This window comes from Sphaeroforma arctica (assembly GCF_001186125.1).
Source record: "Sphaeroforma arctica JP610 unplaced genomic scaffold supercont1.846, whole genome shotgun sequence".
NCBI classification, from domain to species: Eukaryota; class Ichthyosporea; order Ichthyophonida; genus Sphaeroforma; species Sphaeroforma arctica.
The window spans coordinates 807-19,258 of record NW_014039712.1 but is presented as its reverse complement, the minus strand read 5'-3'; the positions used below and the strand labels follow the sequence as shown (position 1 = coordinate 19,258).

Genomic DNA, 18,452 nt, shown 5'->3' with positions numbered 1-18,452 from the left:
AAGTCTACATAGATGACATAGTCATCTTTTCTAAAACTAAGGGCGAACACGCCGCATTAGTCAGACGAGTCTTTAAGAGACTCATCGAGCAAAACTTCAAGATTAACAAGAAGAAATGTCACTTCGCCATGAGCGAAATACAGCTCTGAGGCTACCGTATATCTGGGGAAGGTATTAAAATCGACCCCGGTAAGGTGGAACACCTGTTAGATTGGCGAACACCAACTACAGGAAGAGATGTGAACAGTATGTGTGGGTTTGTAAACTTCTTTTCAGATGGAGTACCACACTTGGCTGATTACCTTAAACCTTTTGGACACTTAAGATGTCATTAAAGGCAAACTAAGAGACTTGTGGACATAAGAGTGTGATGACGCATTTAAAGCGCTCAAGCACGCAGTCCAACAAGCCCCTGTTGTACAAGGACCAGTCGATGGCGTGCCGTTTGAAATAGCAACGGACGCCTCCGACTTAGCCCTAGGAGGAGTATTATATCAGGTTATAGATAACAAACCTAGATATATACAATACTTTAGTCGAGCGATGAATGCTTCACAGTTGAATTATCCAACTGTTAAACAAGAGCTATTAGCCATAGTGGCAGCTCTAACACACTTCCGAGATCACTTTTCCGGAACAGCATTTACGCTGATGTGTGATCAGAAATCTCTTCAATATATGAAAGAGATGAAACCCGATTCACAATTACTGAGTCGCTGGCATGATACAATATCAAAGTTTCATTTTGATATAAAACATCTGCCAGGAATACATAACCACTTACCGGATATGTTTTCACGCTTCGTACCGGACTTTAATAAATCCGTACGTGAGTTACTAGCCACTGATTGGAAATGTAACCCTAGGTGGTTTGAACTGGCTCAAAAGATATTTGGGCCACATGCCATAGATATGTTTGCTGCACATCATAATACACAACTATCGAATTACAGGACTTTAAATCATCCTTTGGGAGACGCCTTTCAAATAGACTTCTCCAAACATAATACGTAGGCTAATCCACCATGGCAGTTAACTGCCCAGCTATTAAATTATGTTCATATACATAAAGCTACCATCACGTTATGTTACCCATTACGGAGTAAAGATCCATGGCTCAATAAATTAATAAGCATGATACAATGCGAGCCAATATATTTAGATAGGGAAGTAGATACTTTCCTATATCAGGGTACCCGAGCCGTCCAGAACACGCCCTGGAGACATACTATAATATGTCGTATAGATCCCAACGGAACAACCAAATGGACCCCTTCTGAGACCTTCCTTAACAAGGTCAAAGAATCAGAGATCCCACTCTCTACTAAATTGAACGTTGAGCAGTTCAAAGGCAACACAGCACTTGAAGTCTGAGCACAAGAAATACAATATACTAATGACACTACAGTTAAGAAGCGTCAGTCTCTAGCTAGGACTCTGTTTAATAACATAAAGTCCAAGCCCGAAGTCTTTCAACCCTTATTTTTAAAGGGATTAATGAAAGATAATCCTGAAGCGTATACACATATAATGTGACTATTAAATAAGTCAGGTGTATCAAACGCACACGAGCGCACTTATGACACTCATGCGAAAGAAGAACAGGAGTCTGGAAACGCTACAGACTTAGAGACCACGCAAGTGGATTCTCAACACCCTACCTTTATTCTGGAGGAGCAGAATGATGAAAACATTCTTGCTTGGCTGACGCAAAACCATAAGCTGAAGCACCAGAACGTAGTAGACGCACTTAAAGATGCGAAGCAAAATGGGATCGCGCACCCTAAGCTGGTAACTTTAGTTGACAGAGTATATCAGTCATGTACAGACTGTGATCTCAACCAGATTAAGCGCTATGGGTTCGCACCGCTTAAGAGTGTGACTGAAGATGTTCCATGGCGCAGGGTCATCATTGATCTGGTTGACCTGCCTACGTCCGAGCACACAGGCGACCGTTACGTATGCCACTTGTTCGATGTGGCGTCACGGTACAACTTGCTCTATCCGTTAAAGGACAAGAGTACGCAGACCGTGGCAGAATTATGTTGCGAAGTCTTTGCTGACCACGGGTGGCCAGGTATAATGTGCACTGATGACGGTAGCGAGTTCTGCGATGACGTAATGGAATCGTTAGTACTCGTGTCAGGCATGTGCCATAAAAAGGGGTGTACCATATAAACCGCAAACACAAGGCGCGAATGAAACGCGCCATAGAAGACTTCAGTTCTTCTTACGTACTGCATTAACGGATGATGCAGACGATTGGCCGTACCACCTTAAGTGGGTACAAACACAGATGAACGAGTGTGCTGATCCGGTTACAGGTACAACACCCGCTCATTATTTTCGTGGCAGATATAGTGAGTTACAAATACCTTTTAACAAGGACGAACCTAATCACCATGAGTTACCATGGTTGGAGAAGGTGCAACGTATTTATAACGTTGTATATCCTTGCTTGCGAGAAACACGCAATATTGCCTTATTAAAAAAGCAAAATAGATGGAATGCTACCAAAAAGATAGCAGAGTATCAGGTTGGAGACAGAGTTAACATCCGTCAACGTAATTCCGATGCTATTGTATTAAGATCTAAATGGATAAGACCATATATAATCTCTGTAGCCGACGTTAAAAGGGGAACCTATGAGGTTAATAACCCCGACGGTTACAGTGCTTTAAATATAGGGACTAGTCGGATTACGACTACCGAGATTATTCTCGTAAGAAGACATGACTCTAATGCCCCTCTTGATCGTTCTGAATTTAAAGACATTATATAGAGAACGGAAAAGGGAGGCTATACATACTATCGTACACGATGCTTTCGATAATCAAGACTATTTAAAAGCCTTTAATTGAAAATGGCGCAAACGCCTGCATAAGTCACAAGCTGAAAAAGATAGCATGTTTCCATTGTCTGAAGGCACGTAAGTTAAAACTTACCCGCCTACAGTATTTATCCCGAGCTTTAATGCTCACCCTTCATATGTGCTTAAGACACTGAAGCGTAAGAAACGTCCAGTCGACCACCACGGACCTACTGGACCTAAGCCCAAAACTCACAGGGTAACCGAGAACGCTTAACTTCTCCGCCTGAGAAACATTAACTATATCTTATGCTACTTAATGTTTTCGACCCGTTTTTCCTTTCTCGCTTTTTGACCCATAATCAGCTTGAGTGAGCAACTTGCTGCTCCTGGGTCTCAAAGCCGGGTGGGGGCTGTTTAATAGCCGGGCCTCCACATTAGACTCTGTGTTATAAACGTACTCTTAAGCAGTACGTAAACTATAAACGTACTCTTAATAGTACAAGGAACTTAAGTTTCCAAAATGGGGTTTAACGGTTTTATTAATTAATACCTTTTCCATTTTACATATCAGACATTTGGACAAGGCCATTAAAAGGCCCCAGTAAAATACCAAACACAAGATTTGGTCTAGTTCTATTAATAGGACTATATTTACTTTCCAAATCTATTTATATCTGAATACTTCGGTAGCGAGATGGCTCAACCGAATATAGGTTTCTAGGGACTATTAGCGTTATCTAGTTTATCCTTCGTTCAGCCAACCAGATGTGCCAGTCTGATGAAGGCTAAGTCGGTAATTCTTGATAAGTGGCAAGTTATTGGTTAATGCAATAACTATGGACATCAAGAGTAATTTTTTTTCTATTCTTTTTTTCTAAAGATAGGATTTTATGAGTCTCTCGGATTCGCCCCAACGAAACATACCCTAGTTTCTAATAGAGCGACAACGAAACACTAAATAAAATCTCTTAGGCGAAAACAGTACTGAGAGGATTATATATAGGCAATGTCTCAGCCTTACAATCCCTCAGAGTATTGCTGTTTTCACGAGGCATACCTAACTTTACCAAAAGACTCATTTCGTTTATTTACTTTGAATTCCACGATACTTAGACTTAATCTGAGCGTTTGATTACTCTAAGGCGTTAATATTGCCTTGATAGCCCGAATCCTACACGGCTACTATAGCGCGTACACTGGTACCAATCAAGTGTGAATATGGGTTCCCACAAATCATACAGATTGACCAGGGCACTATATTTATTAACGACATACTTCCAAAAGTCGTTGAACAAGCGCTGACACAACACCTAGTCTTTCGGCCGTACCAACCTGAAGTCTTAGGCGCGAACGAACGATCACATAGAGACCTAGTACCACTGTTACGAAAATTGGTTGAACAAAACCCAAGGACTGGTTGTTAGAGCGCAATGTGGGGACTATAAGTAAAGTGCAAATGTGTCTAAAGTATGGTGTGTTCGAATGAATTTATTTATGATCTCATCCTCAGTTTTATACTGATGGTGTTTATACTATTGTTCAACCACTTGGGTTGGCCATGGTAAAGACTCATATGATCAGTATGAGAAACTTTATGCAGAACACTTTAGCACTCGGATATATTTTCTAGAAATAAATATAGCATATTCTCTGTTACCTACACTCAGATTCGGACCTCGGCTCTCGGACCTCGGCTCTCGGACCTCGGCTCTCGGACCTCGGCTCTCGGACCTCGGCTCTCGGACCTCGGCTCTCGGACCTCGGCTCTCGGACCTCGGCTCTCGGCTAGCCGGTGGCCCTTGTCCTAAAAATTGGTTAATCTGAGAAGAGGTCTCAAATTACACTTTCGTTCTCTCGGGCTGATTCACCTGTACGTATGTTAATTTGAAAACGTGTCCCAAATTTCTCTCCGGCTGACGACGTAAAACTTTATTAACGTATATAAAAGTACGTCTACTCCTGTAGTCTCTCACTGGTGTTCACGACTTCCCTTCGTACAGATGGGCCACAATCTGCGTATAAGACACAAGTCACCGCGATTTAATGTGTACTTTGGTCGCAGACAGAATCAAGTCACGGACTATAACACACCAGTGAACGCACCCAGTACAACAGTATTTTGGGAAGAGCGACTGCAGCATCTAGAAAAAGCCATTAAGCGACAGCGATGCAGCACGACCGAAAACACCAAAAGAAGTACGTACACTTCCAGGAAGGGGACATTGTCATGGTCCGCTATCAAGGTGAAATGAACAAGATGACTGTAAAACCCTAAAACTAGATGACTGTACCATATGGCGGACCATACAAATCAGTACACAGGGAGGGCAACGGGTATTTTGTCTGTAACCTTGATGGGACTAAAGCCCCCGAATATCCTAACTCTATCAGTGATGAGCTAGTTGGACTCATAAAAAAGGCCACTGCCCTGGAAGTATTTTCTTCCAATAATCGCGTATGTATAACCAAACAAGGAACTTCAGTTCTCCTCGATAGTCGACGACGGGCCGTCTATCCGAGGTGATGGATCCCAGGAGTACCTACTGCATTGGACAGATGGGGAGCTTACCGGAGCGCATGAATCAGACATTAATTTTCCTACTATAGGCCGTCAACGCAATCGACGTAAGCGAAGGCAATTAAGGCCAAAAGAATCGACAACAACGAGCACTGATGAAAGATCAGCAAGCAACAGAAAGCGCACGAGGTGGGGGACCTAGGCAAGTCGCACTGATACCAAAGGACACTCCATTTTTCTCGCCTTGAAGCATGTCCGCCCACATACCAGAGGGATAAGGACTCAAAGAGTCGGTTGTAGAGCCACCGTTGAGATGCGTTTTCCTCAGCCACAAGTTGAGATCAACCGAGAGTACTGGTCAAGACTTACTTCGATGAGCGTGATAGATAACTCCCGTCATAGTATAAACCTAATTAATAGGTAAAATGTAAGAATAGATACTGGTGGCAGGTTTTTTCAACTTATACCCCCTATTGGGACAAGTTTTTCCCGTACAGAAACACCAACCTTTAGATAATCTAGTACTGTACGATGTCACTTTCTACTCCTACGCAGGCTAAGAAGCACAAAGTTGGGAGGCAGTAGCATCTAGGGACCAGATAATCAAAAAGCCATCCAAATCCCAAAATCTCAGAAACATCAAATATTGAGTTTTGAAATTAGGATTCAAATATTTCTGATATTAGAGTCATCAGCAATATTAGCGGTAGAACCGGTAAGCTATACGGGTACTCCGCGTGTGAGAGAAACACTCAAGTAGAAAATCCGAGTCTAGTGAATTAGAAAACACAAATAAAAACTCAGTTCCGTTCTCTCAGACAAGGAACTTTTCCTAACTGAGATAATCGTACTTGAGTAGAGGTTTATTGTATCCTATTATCGTACCTTTCCAGCTACTCTCCATACTCTACAGAAGTAGTAGTTGCCCCACTGCCTGTCGTCACCGAACCTATGTCAGAAGTAGTAGGGAGTACCCCATGTCCCGCGGACTTTCCCTTCGTCTACGCGGATGGCGCCTACTGCTGTGCGACAGGTTTCAATAACTTCATTAATCCCGAATCGATCGATAAATCAAGTCCAAGTTGTAATAACAACAACTTCACGCCATGACCTGATGGTACAAGCTGCGAGAATGCAGTTTCTGCCCCTGCCGCCGAATCCAGTGAGGTCGTTGAGGAACCAGTAGCCAATGCCCATGTAACTATTATTGAGCCGGAAATAGTGAAAGCCGCATCTGATGCCGCAGCAGCACCCGAGGAGATAAGTACGCTGTGCCTTGCGGACTTCCCCTATGCCTACGCAGACGGCGATTACTGCAGCGCTACTGGTTTGTATATTTTCGTCAACCCAGAACCGATCGATAAGTCTAGCCCAAGTTGTCAGAACAACAACTTCACTTCATGTCCAGGTAGCACCAATTGCGAAAATGCCTTTGAGGGATCTGTTGTTACTGATGCTGCCCCTGTTGCTGCACCCAGCGAGGTCGTTGAGGAACCAGTAGCCAGTGCATAGGCAACTGATGTTGAGCCTGAAGTAGTAGAAGCCGCATCTGATGTCGCAGCAGCACCCGTGGCGATAAGTACGCTGTGCCCTGCGGACTTCCCCTATGCCTACGCAGACGGCGCTTACTGCTGTGCGACAGGTTTCAATAGCTTCATTGCTCCCGAACTGATTGATAAATCCAGCACGAGTTGTCAAGGTAATGACTTCACGCCATGTCCCGATGGTACCAACTGTAGAATGCGATTACTGCCCCTTTCGCGATGCCCAGCAAAGTCGCTGATGAACCAATGGCGAATGCCCAGGTAACTGATGTTGTGCCAAAAGTAGTAGAAGCCGCTTCTTGAGAAACTACAGAAGTAGACGTATTTATATATACGTTAATAACGATTTACGTCTAGGTAGGTCGGCCCGAGAGAACGTGTTAGATTACAATGTAGTAGACTTTAAATAAAGTGCAAATGTATGTATATATTTCTGACCCCACCTTTGGTTTTTTACCTAAGGTGTTTGCCCTAGTGTTCAGCCGCTTGGGCTGGCCAGGGTAAAAACTCATATGGTCAGTATGAGAACCTTATGCGGAACACTTTAACACTTCGATGCTTTTCTATTTCAACCTCTCTGCAACTAAATCTCACGCTGATCACATGATGCCTTTCCGCATAGGTTGTGACTCGCATAGTACCGCAGCTATTATTAATATGTTGTGGTTGACAGGCTTAATCCACTCTCGGGAATCGGTTGAGAAACTAAATCTGCTCTCGGAAGTCGGTTAAGTAATAACTCAACTCTTGAGAGTAATTTGAGCAACTTGATTAGATCTCGGGAGTGAGCTAACTCTGATGACTTCCATACACCAAAGATAGTTTCTTGCTGTAAAATCTGGCCTGAGACCTGTAGTTTCTCAGAACGTGAGTAATTTGAGACTTCTTCTCAGATAATTCTATTTATAGGAGACGGGCCACCGGCTAGCCGAGAGCCGAGGTCCGAGACTGAGTGTAGTAACAGAGAATATGATATATTTATTTCTGGAAGATATATCCGAGCCTTAAAGTGTTCTGCATAAGGTTTCCCATACTGATCATATGCGTTTTTACCCCGGCCAACCCAAGTGGTTGAACACTAGTACAAACACCATCAGAATATAACTGAGGGTGAGATTACAAATACTTTCATTCGAACGCAACATACTTTAGATACATTTGCACTTTATTTAGAGTCTCTGATGTCGCAGCACAGCACCCGAGGCGATAAGTATGGTGTGCCCTGCGGACTTCCCCTATGTCCACACAGACGGCGCTTACTGGTGTGCGACAGCTTTCAATAGTTTCATTACTCCCGAATCGATCGATAAATCCAGCCCGAGTCGCCAAGGCAATAATTTCACGCCATGTCCTGATGCAACGGATTACGAAAATGCTGTCGGCACCCTAATCAAAACCGTTCCGGATGTTCTGCAATCAGACGCGGCACCAAATGTGATGGAAACTACAACCACTACCTTCGTTACCGATGCGGCTTCAGTAGAAGTGAGTGAAGCCCAGACGACCGGTACCCCATGTCCTGCAGACTTCCTCTGTGCGTACTATAACGGCGCTTGTTGCTGCGCAACCGGATTGAGCAACTTCATCGAGCCTCAACCGATTGATTCCACCAGCCCAAGTTGCCAGGGCAACAGTTTCACGCCATGCCCCAATGGAACTGACTATGTCAATGCGTTTCCTAGGTAACTTTTTACCACTTCGTGTAGGCAAAACGCAAGTCTTGAACGAAAATACCTATCAAGCAGAATATCGCTCCCCATAGTTGATATTTTTTGACACGTTAATGAGTGAAGAAGACCCAATCAGTTTGACGACGCCGAATCGTGCTGAGCTTATGAATTATCACTTTGCATGGCCTAACTTTCTTTAATTTACTTCGAATACAGGTTTCTTGATGAAGCAGTGGAGGTCTATGTGTGAACAAAGAAGGTGGATATGCATAATTCCTGTGATGCGTACCATATTAACAGCCGGACCACGACATAAAAGGGTTAAAGAATCTTTGGCCGCGCCATGTCTACCACATTGTCTGGACTGGCATTTGTAGAGCGCGCCACAGGAAGTGCAGCGCAACTCAATGATGTATTTAGTTAAACTACTGGTAGTCTCAGGCGGCGGCATCATGAACCATGATTATACTCGTATAAATTTTGAACGATTGAAATATTTATATATATTGATTAGCTGGTTGTCCTCCTCTAAAAAACAATTGCAATTCACAACTTGTTGAAGCTTATGTCGTTTAATTTAAAGTGTATACCGCTTGATTTCACCTTCTGGAATGTACTCCAATGATTTTTTTACTGCTTCCCCTTTCCATTATTTGCGTGAATAGTTCCACCTGTTGTAGCACGTGTTGTTTATTTGAAATAAGTAACGTTTAATCATATCTTCTGAACTATGTTCGAAAGAAGTTACCATCACTGATCCCTACAATTATTCACGTGCACAATGCAAGTAACATTGATTAGAGATGTTTAGTCTAATTTAAAGTATATTGTTGAATTTCTTATACTCTAAAAGAATTTACCACCGCTTCTCCTTTCAAACATTTGCGTGCATGATTGTAGTTTGCATCTTGTTGAGGCATGTGTCGTTTAAATTAAATTTATTACGTTGAATCTCATCTTTTGAATTATACTCCAACAAATTCACTACCGCTTCTACTTCAAGTATTCGCGTAAATTTTTTTAAATATCTTGTTGAAGCAGGTGTCATTTATTTTAAGCATATATCTTTAAATCTTATCTTCTAAATTACACTTCAAAAGAATTCACCACAGCTTCTCCTTTCACGTATTCGCGCAATAACATCTTGTTGAAGCACGTGCCGTTTAATTTAAAGTATGTATCGTTCAATTTCAGTTTCTGAATTGTACTCCACTGTATTTACCACCACTTTTTCATTCGGTTATTGGCGTAAATAAATTTAATTAGCACCCTGTTGAAGAATCTGCCGTTTAATTTATATTTTATATCGTCTAATTCACCATTTGAATTGTACCCCAATGAATTTACCATGTAGAGTTTGAGAGTGGCGAAACAATAGACCTTTACTCAACTGCGAATCTCTCAGCTAGATAAAGCCCTAGGTTGAAGGATTCGCATCGAGTCTTTATGTGTGTTTGCTGTTTCTACACTAGACTGAAATTCTACTTGGGTGTTTCTCTCACACACGGGGGTCCCGGTATCATATATCGGTAATCCTGTTGTATTTCTGATCACTCTAATATCAGAAATATTGGTTCCGGACCCCAAAACTCAGTATTTGATAATCCTGCGGTTTTGGGGTTCGGATTCGTTTCTCTGATAGTAATCTGGTCCCTAAATGCTACACGCGTGAATAATTCCGATTAACTTCATGTTGAAGCATGTGCCGTTTATTTAATAGTTTGTGTCGTTTAACTTCACCTTCTGGATTATACTCCAGTGGATTTGCCACCACTTCTCCTTTTAATTGTTCCGAGTGAATATTTGCAATTAACATTTTGTTGGAGTATGCGTCCTTCAATTTAAAGTTGATATCGTTTGATTGCACCTGAATTTACTATATTGTTTAAGAATGTGTCGTTTAATTTTAAAAGGTATATATCGATGATTTCACCACCGCCTCTGCTTACAGTTATTCGCGGGAATAATTGCAAGTGACATCTTGTTGGAGCAAGTGTCGTTTTTTTCGAAGTATGTATCGAATAATTTCATCATAAGAACATACTCCAATGAATTTACCACGGCTAGCCACGCTAGCGCTACAGATGTTGAGTTTTCGTATCACGAGTAGAATAGTGTTCCCTGCCATCAACCTTCTACCTCAGAAGATCAGTAGGTACTTTGGTAACTTTGCGTTTCATGGACAGTCTGCAATGTTTGAAAGCAGATCAGAGTTGTTAGATTCACCTACATTTTCCAAGTTATAAAAATTGTGAGAGTCATACAATGAGTTCCAGCACATGTATTACATAAACACTACTGAGAAACTTCGCAAACCAAGCGATAGAAAACGTGCATCAATAGACTTGGATCTGATAATGATATGTGCAACCATGTCGTGAACGATCAACCTAAGACAGCAAGTAACTTACGCTCTTTTGTTGGGAGTCGCGGCCGCCTTCCTTTTAACAGCGGTACTTCGAGTTGGTGCCCGTGGCTTTACCACCTTTTTGGGTACAATAACCTTCTTAGTCTTAGGCGCTGTATTGACCACAGTATTTAAATTATCAGAAGTCGAATATCATTTGTGCACATTGTTGTACTCTCTCGATACAGATTATTACTTTGGTTATTATTATATTCAATGAAATCACTCGATTTCGGCCATTTTTTACTCTCTGAAACTCAAAGTATTTGTAAACCCTAGTTCAAAACCATTTTTGTCCGGCGGTCGGCCTAATCTCGTGATTTCATTGAATGTAAATATTAACTACATTTATCAAATAGTTGTATTTTTTTGGTCTCGTTTGGTTTTAAATTGAACTCGTGTTAGCACCTCGTTGTTTTGGCTCGGAAGTCGTGTCAGCACCTCGTGTTTTGGCTCGGAAGTCGTGTCAAATCTGTTGTAAACTCGTGATTCCACTCTTTCTTTTTCTTTTTCGATTTTGTAACTCGTTTGAAACGCGAGAATGCCACGTTTCAAAACTCGTAGCAAAGCCAAAACCAAAAAAAGAAAGTATATCGTTTACTCCGATTTGAAACTCGTACCCCGCCAAAATAAACTCGGTGCTAAAATTCGATCAATTTCCAAACTCGATCAAAACTTTTCAAACAATTTGATAACTGTACATTGTTGCGGAATGTGTGATATACTGTCACGTTCGGCTTCGACAAACGCCTCGAGACATTGAACAGCTGTGCATGCATTCACTAATAGGTCACATGACAATAACTCGGTGGACTAATAGATGCAGATTTACTCCACTTAACAATAACTCGGTGCACTAATAGTTGCAGATTACTCAATGTTCAATTCCTCGAAAGGACTCAGCTAACGTTACAATGTACAGGAACTTAAAGTAGAGTACAAAATAGATATCAAACAAGCCAAAATATTAAATGTACATCTACCGACAGCACTGTACAGGAGGGAAGCGGAAGCCTACTTCCGAACCGAAGATCAAGGGGCCATTGCATTGTCGTAGGCCCGTAGTAAGCAAACTAAATTTCACCTGGAACAATGACATTATAGAATACCGGTTTTCTTGGCCAACATTTTGAGCTGTGCAGCCAGATCTTCTCCAGAGTCAGAGTCACTGTCGTCGCTGCTACTACTACTACTACTGTCATCATCTTTGGATACCTGAGCGGCAACGAACTGTATCGTTCTGGAGTTAAAATGAGCAATTAAGCTTTATCGCGTGCATTGCAATATAAGGTCATGAGGCTCACATTCGCATACCAACAGCTCATAGCTCGTGTCAAGATCACTACGTGTGCATTTGCACCCGCAAGGCCTGTTCCATTAAACCAAACCCTTGATGTTGAGTTCACATTGTGAAAGAAATGGTCAACATGTGCATAGATATTGTAACGTACTTGACCGGTTTGGGCTGTACGGGCTCTTCGTCCACATTCATATCATCACTCTCGTTTACAACCGTCTCAGATAACTTTTGTGTTGCCGACTTATCAGGTTTCTGCACATCATCAGTCTCCGTTGATTTCTCTACCTTTGATGTCGTACTTTGGGCTGCATTGTTCTGTTGATGACAATGTTGATGAAAATGCAAGCCAATAAGGACTCAAAAACACCTACCGACACGTGTCGAGCGCAATGAAAATCCTATTCACAGATCTCATGCGAATCGGTCTGCAATTGGTAAGCGGTGCTCAACAGTTGCCGCACGCAATATGTAATCAGATACGCCACATTCCACCAAATTCTAGAAATGGAGCTCAGACAAGACTCAAAATTAGCGTCTGTCAGCCCATACCTTGACGCTCTTTGCTTTGTCGCTGCTTGGCACTGGGGAGGCCACTTCGTCATCATTGTCGTCGTCCTCGTCACTGCTTTCCGAATCAGACGACGAGTCACTCGACGAGTCACTGGACGAGCTACTGCTGGAAGACGCACGCGTGCTATGAGCGCGGACTGTGACATTCTCCACTTCCTCGTCTGAACTGCTCTCTACATCGTCCTCGTCACTCTCCGATCCCTCCACCATGGGTTCGGTTGCGTCTGTGATGCTCAGCTTTGGTTCGGGCTGTGCAAGCATTGTAAATTATACTTAAATAGATTCAAACGTCAATTGGCACATGACAAGGGGCTTGTGAACATTGATATATGAGCTCAGGAGGTAAGCAATATGAATAGAGGACGATATTGAAATGCTCCAATACAGAAGTTCATCTTGCTGTGGCTTTGTATATGTGGTCATAAATTTGCAACACACATTGCAGCATACCTTCTCTGCCACCTTCTCTATTTTTGGTACCGCTGGTGTCTTCGAGGTTGCGTTCCTTGTAGCCCTCATAGTGGGAGGGGGCGGGGTTTTTGACTTTTTCATAGCAGCGGCAGTGGCTGTGTGGAAACGAGAGACCACGCAATTCATATTAGAATCGCATCTTAAGATATGAATTCAGACTAGTATAAGGCCGAAGGGATCTCAGCGTACTGAACAAGCGTGAGCACCGCATAGCAAGGCCGTGAACGTATTTCCGCAGACTGCACTGGTGAAGTGTGGTGTGAAGGTATAGCTATCCTATGATCGCCGACATTCTATAGACTGGACTCGAATTAAAATTACACACCTTCTCTTTCTTGCCTGGCCTTCGCCGCAGCCTCTGCCTTTTCCTTTTCTTTCTGCTCCTTTTCTTTCAGTTTTTGTGCTGCCTTCTCCTCCTTTTCCTTCAATTTCTTAGCTTCCTTTTCCTCCTTTTCTTTCAGCTTGAGAGCTTCCTTCTCCGCCCTTTCTGCCTCCTTCTTTTGTTTCGTGAGCTCGGCTGTGAAGTAGTAAATACGAGTTGGAGTAAAGATGTTATGCTTTGATTGTTTCCTACACCTCGATCACATATGGATGGATGTCTGTTAAAGAATAATCATCCAATTTAATGCATCACATTTCCAATTGAAACTCGGTAGCAAAAAAGTGTCAATGATAAATTCATCCGCACATACGCAAGCAGACGGATAAATTGTCGCCAAAACATCATCTGAGCGACATACGCTTGCAAAATCACAAATAGAGATGCACATCGGAGAAAAACAATTACCAATGACCATACCTCACAGAACAGCCACAAGGCAATGCCTTGATTGTCTTGGGCGCTCCGGTGAATACCAGTCGTGCAGCACAGTGCAAGCTACTAATAGCATTTACCATTCTAAAGAAACAGGCAGCCAATAACCACATCATCAGCTGAAGACGCCAAAATACTAGCTCGACTACTTATACAGTTGATAATACATTGGATCATTGCTCATACTCGAAAACAAAATGTTTCGCGCCAGCACCATTTGTCCAATCATCCAGAACAAATACATACCTCTGGCCGCCCGGGCAGTCATAGCAGGCTTTACACTCGCAGCCGTCTTTGTTGGGGTTGAGGGAGCTTCTAACTTCTCGGGGGCACTGTCAGCATCAGTGGTTGCTTTAATAGCTTCTACAGTTTCCTTGAGAGCTGTCTCAGTGGCTCGTGCGATGGTATTCTGCACCGCCATTTTCCTCTCAAGATCCTCTCGGAGTTTGATCAGGTCGGCTTTTTCTGACTCAGTAGGCTCAGGCACGTGTCTAGCTGTTCGTTGCAGAACAGGTCCGGAGCGAGCATAGAGGATTAATTACGAGTACTTATGCATATATACGTGTAGTTCTACAGACTAATATATCTACATATACATATAGGTATATACTTACATATCGAGTGCCTATTCAGAGACAAAGCAGAAGGCCCGATTCTTGACAAAAAAATGACCTACCTGGCTTTGCAGCCGGCTTTTTCCTCGCGATATATGGCTTGGCAGTTGCGGTTTCAGGGGCACTAGTGGAAGCAGAGAGCTGATCCACCACCACTAGGGGTTCCTGCTGGAAATGAAAACCCTTTTAGCACAGCTATTGATAAGGTAAGGACTCCATATATAGCACTCTGCATCACTTAGTAGCCCACAATGGCTCACGCAATCCGTCTACTATACGGACACACAGTAGTGACATCTATAAAGGAATGTACACAACTTACCGTGTAAAGAAAGAATATCCACCATGTAGACGAGATGAATATTATTTACCGCGTACAGTGCGTATACTCTAGAATACAGTGCTTAATCATCCTGACTGAACGGAAGCACCCTTCCCTGTACTCACCTTGGGAGCCATGGCTTCGGTGACATGCGTGGTTTCCACTGCCTCAGAGACATTTGCAGCCATCTTTTTCTCGGCTGAATTGGTCTCTGTTACGATTTGGCTGTCCGCCATGGTAGCATGCTTTGCGGTTTCTTTCTTTTCCTTTGCTAACTTTCTTTCAGCTGCTTTCGCCCTCTGGATTCAGTGGATGCCCCGACGGGATTGCAATACAAGTAACCAAAATGGTAAGAAAATGTCATTTGTGCAACAATGCGGTGTCAGAAAGGCCCCATTTGAGTGGCATGCACATAGTGTCATGAAAGCGACTTCAGAGTGACAAAGAGTCGTCGTCAACGTGGTTTTTCAGACGTTGTCGTCTTTTCCTAGCATGCCGAACCGTACAAATCCGAACAATGCGCTAGTATCATCACTGAATAGTAAGATTTTCGCAGAATTCGTTACATAGTGTTTCGTTTAAAGTACACTAATATACTCGTAGAATCTCCGTACTGCCTGATTGCTAAATGGAATCATGATTTACAATTTTAAACTCAATTTGCTCACCTTCGCATCGGCGGAATCACTTGAGACGGTCTTCGTGGCCTCTGCAGTTTCATTCTCTGGTGCTTTGCTTTTTTTAGTCTTCTTGGTGGTCTCACCTGATACCTTCTCTACTACCGGCACAATTTCTGTTCTCACGCAAGCGTACATTGCGAAGCGGCAATCAGACGCAATGTGCGATTAGTTAAGAACAACTTGATATATTCGGGTACAACGAAATCTGGTCGAGCATCCGAGAGATGTACGGTTGTCAGCCATAAGGAAATATCATATATGTATATACCCCTATTAAGCATACGCACGACAGAAAAGTTTTATACACAGATCACACTAGAAGAGCAATCCTATATTTTTTCCACATTGAAGACATACTCTTTATCTCAGCCGAAGGTGCTTCTGGGACGACTGCGGCAACTGGTTGAACATCTACCGCTGGTTGTGGAGCAGGAGCAGTTGACTGTGGGGCAGGAGCAGTTGTTTGTGGGGCAACCGCCGCTGGTTGTGGAGCAGAAGTAGCTGTTTTTAAATCAGCTACAGCTGACTGTAGGGCAAGAGCAGTTGATTGTGGAGCAGCCACCGCTGGTTGTGGAGCAGAAGCAGCTGTTTTTAAATCAGCTACAGCTGACAGTGGGGCAGGAACAGTTGTTTGTGGAGCAGCCACCGCTGGCTGTGGAGCAGAAGCAGCTGTTTTTAAATCAGCTACAGCTGACTGTGGGGAAGGAACAGTTGTTTGTGGAGCAGAAGCAGCTGTTCTTAAATCAGCTACAGCTGACTGTGGGGCAGGAACAGTTGTTTGTGGAGCAGCCACCACTGATTGTGGAGCTGGGGCAACTGTTTTTAAATCAGCTACAGCTGGCTGTGACGTAGGAACAGTTGTTTGTGGAGCAGCTACAGCAGGTTGTGGGGCAAGAGCAGCTGTTTGCGGAGCAGGAGCAGCTACTTGTGGAGCAGGGGCAGTTGCTTGTTTAGCAGGAGCAGCTGTTTGTGGAGCAGGGGCAGTTGCTTGTTTAGCAGGAGCAGCTGTTTGTGGAGCAGGGGCAGTTGCTTGTTTAGCAGGAGCAGCTACTTGTGGAGCAGGGGCAGTTGTTTGTATAGCAGGTGCAGCTGTTTGTGGAGCAGGAGTAATTGCTTGTTTAGCAGAAGCAGCTATTTGTGGAGCAGGAGCAGTTGCGTGTGTCGCAGGAGTAGTGGCAAGTTTGGCATGGGTACCAGTTTGTTTGTTGGGAGCAGCTTTGACGGTTTGTTTAGCGGAGGCAGTTTTCTGTTTGGGGTTAGCGGCTGCTAGTTTGCTCTGGGATGTTGACAGCTTGGATCGGGGTACCGCTTGATTCGTATGGGCCAATTGTTTAGTCGCGGCAGTCCCTTTTTTGGCACTAGCGGCTGATTGTTTGGTGGATACATCAGGTGTTTTGGCTTGTTTGCAGACAGCTGCATAAAGCCCAATACACAATAAATGAGGAACATTTCACATCCCTGCTACATTGCAGATAGCAATATATATATGCATATGTACAAGGATCAAGATTGATCTATATATATTTTCATTACATTGCTGATGCAATTGTAGACACCATTGGGGCGGAATATTGAATGCAAATGTTGGTTGGGTACACATGTCCGTTGGGCAGGAAATCGGCGATAGTAGTAAGGAAGAAACATCAGCTCGAGTAGAGTGTTAGCAATAGTCAGCATGTTTTATCGGGTGCAACCATTACTAAGTTGACCAGTTTTGTACATATGAATCCATGCTTTGAACAAGAAAGCACATACCAGCATTGAGTCTGGTTCTTTTCACTGACACGGCTGCGAGGTCTAGATCAGGAAGTCGTTTTCTATTTATGATTTGATCGCGCCATTTTTCCGGGGGTTCCACACTTGGATCGTTGTATTGATCTAAAAATTGACTGCAAAATGAGATCGGGGCGATAATGTTAACGGCTGATGAAGGTCGTGGCCACTTCAAAAAAATTCAAATGTGAAGAAAGCAAATCATACACACTGTCGCATTCTCTCGACATGGAATCAAACTAACACACCGTTCAAAAAAGTCATCATCTGGTATCGATAGCTCAAATATACCGCACATACCCCTTGTTAGAATTTTCTTTTGTAAGCACTTGAACGGATTCGTACGCCATGAAGAAGTCCTTCACGTAGAGTGACGGTTGGAGGTCACCCATATGCACGTGGCGCACCATAATTACCGATGGGACCCTGTTTTAGTACCAACGCGTGAATATATCGAGAAAATCTTTGCATTATGCTTCATTTGCACCACTAGAGAACGGTCACTGAAGGAGTGGGGCAGTCCAATACACCCTCAGTTGACAGAACGGATGGAGCATAGGAAGATGCGAGGCCAATACGAGTCTGTGACCTATATGCAGGGAGTAGAGTCCGCGATGATAACGAGCGGCCCTCGTGCGCAACTGAGTTTCATTAATTGCTTTTAACCATCATACAAATACATGCTTGCGTAATTACATGCCAGCACCATTCAATGCATGTGCACAAATACGAACATTATACAAAAACGAGTATCGTTGCGAGACTAGGCGCGATACAAAGCACACATATTTCATAACATACTGTTCATCCGTGTATAGTGTCTTGTATGTGTCAGTTACTTTCTCGGTGAGGTCTTTCACCGTTGTTCGATCGTTCACCATTACCTAATGGTGTGAGATGTGGGATGGGATCGAGAGAGTATATAACACATATTAGTCTTATTGGTGGATCATTCCA

The 18,452-nt window shown here is 43.2% G+C and overlaps 3 protein-coding genes across 3 annotated transcripts; 2 read left to right on the top strand and 1 right to left on the bottom strand.

Annotated features, from left to right (window-relative positions):
- Positions 1-6,281: 6,281 nt before the first annotated feature.
- On the top strand, positions 6,282-6,842 carry SARC_08894 (hypothetical protein; the record flags this gene model as incomplete). The annotated part of the gene is made up of 2 exons (XM_014297111.1): positions 6,282-6,363; positions 6,469-6,842. The coding sequence occupies 2 exons, from the start codon at positions 6,282-6,284 to the stop codon at positions 6,840-6,842; spliced, it is 456 nt and encodes a 151-aa protein (XP_014152586.1).
- A 1,177-nt stretch (positions 6,843-8,019) lies between these two features.
- On the top strand, positions 8,020-9,127 carry SARC_08893 (hypothetical protein). Its single transcript, XM_014297110.1, has 2 exons — positions 8,020-8,556; positions 8,761-9,127. The coding sequence occupies exons 1-2, from the start codon at positions 8,087-8,089 to the stop codon at positions 8,792-8,794; spliced, it is 504 nt and encodes a 167-aa protein (XP_014152585.1). The 5' UTR covers positions 8,020-8,086; the 3' UTR covers positions 8,795-9,127.
- A 1,282-nt stretch (positions 9,128-10,409) lies between these two features.
- SARC_08892 (hypothetical protein) lies at positions 10,410-17,905 on the bottom strand (the record flags this gene model as incomplete). Its single annotated transcript, XM_014297109.1, has 14 exons — positions 10,410-10,731; positions 10,956-11,064; positions 12,061-12,191; positions 12,403-12,566; positions 12,801-13,070; positions 13,272-13,387; positions 13,618-13,809; positions 14,353-14,601; positions 14,783-14,885; positions 15,168-15,341; positions 15,711-15,835; positions 16,080-17,135; positions 17,478-17,611; positions 17,796-17,905. The coding sequence occupies 14 exons, from the start codon at positions 17,903-17,905 to the stop codon at positions 10,680-10,682; spliced, it is 2,985 nt and encodes a 994-aa protein (XP_014152584.1). The 3' UTR covers positions 10,410-10,679.
- Positions 17,906-18,452: the final 547 nt, after the last annotated feature.

Bases quoted from the DNA above. Each gene is read 5' to 3' on its own strand.
- SARC_08893 (XM_014297110.1), top strand. From the start codon at position 8,087: ATGGTGTGCCCTGCGGACTTCCCCTATGTCCACACAGACGGCGCTTAC. The intron at 8,557-8,760 runs GTAACTTTTTAC...CTTCGAATACAG, and splicing joins TATGTCAATGCGTTTCCTAG to GTTTCTTGATGAAGCAGTGG.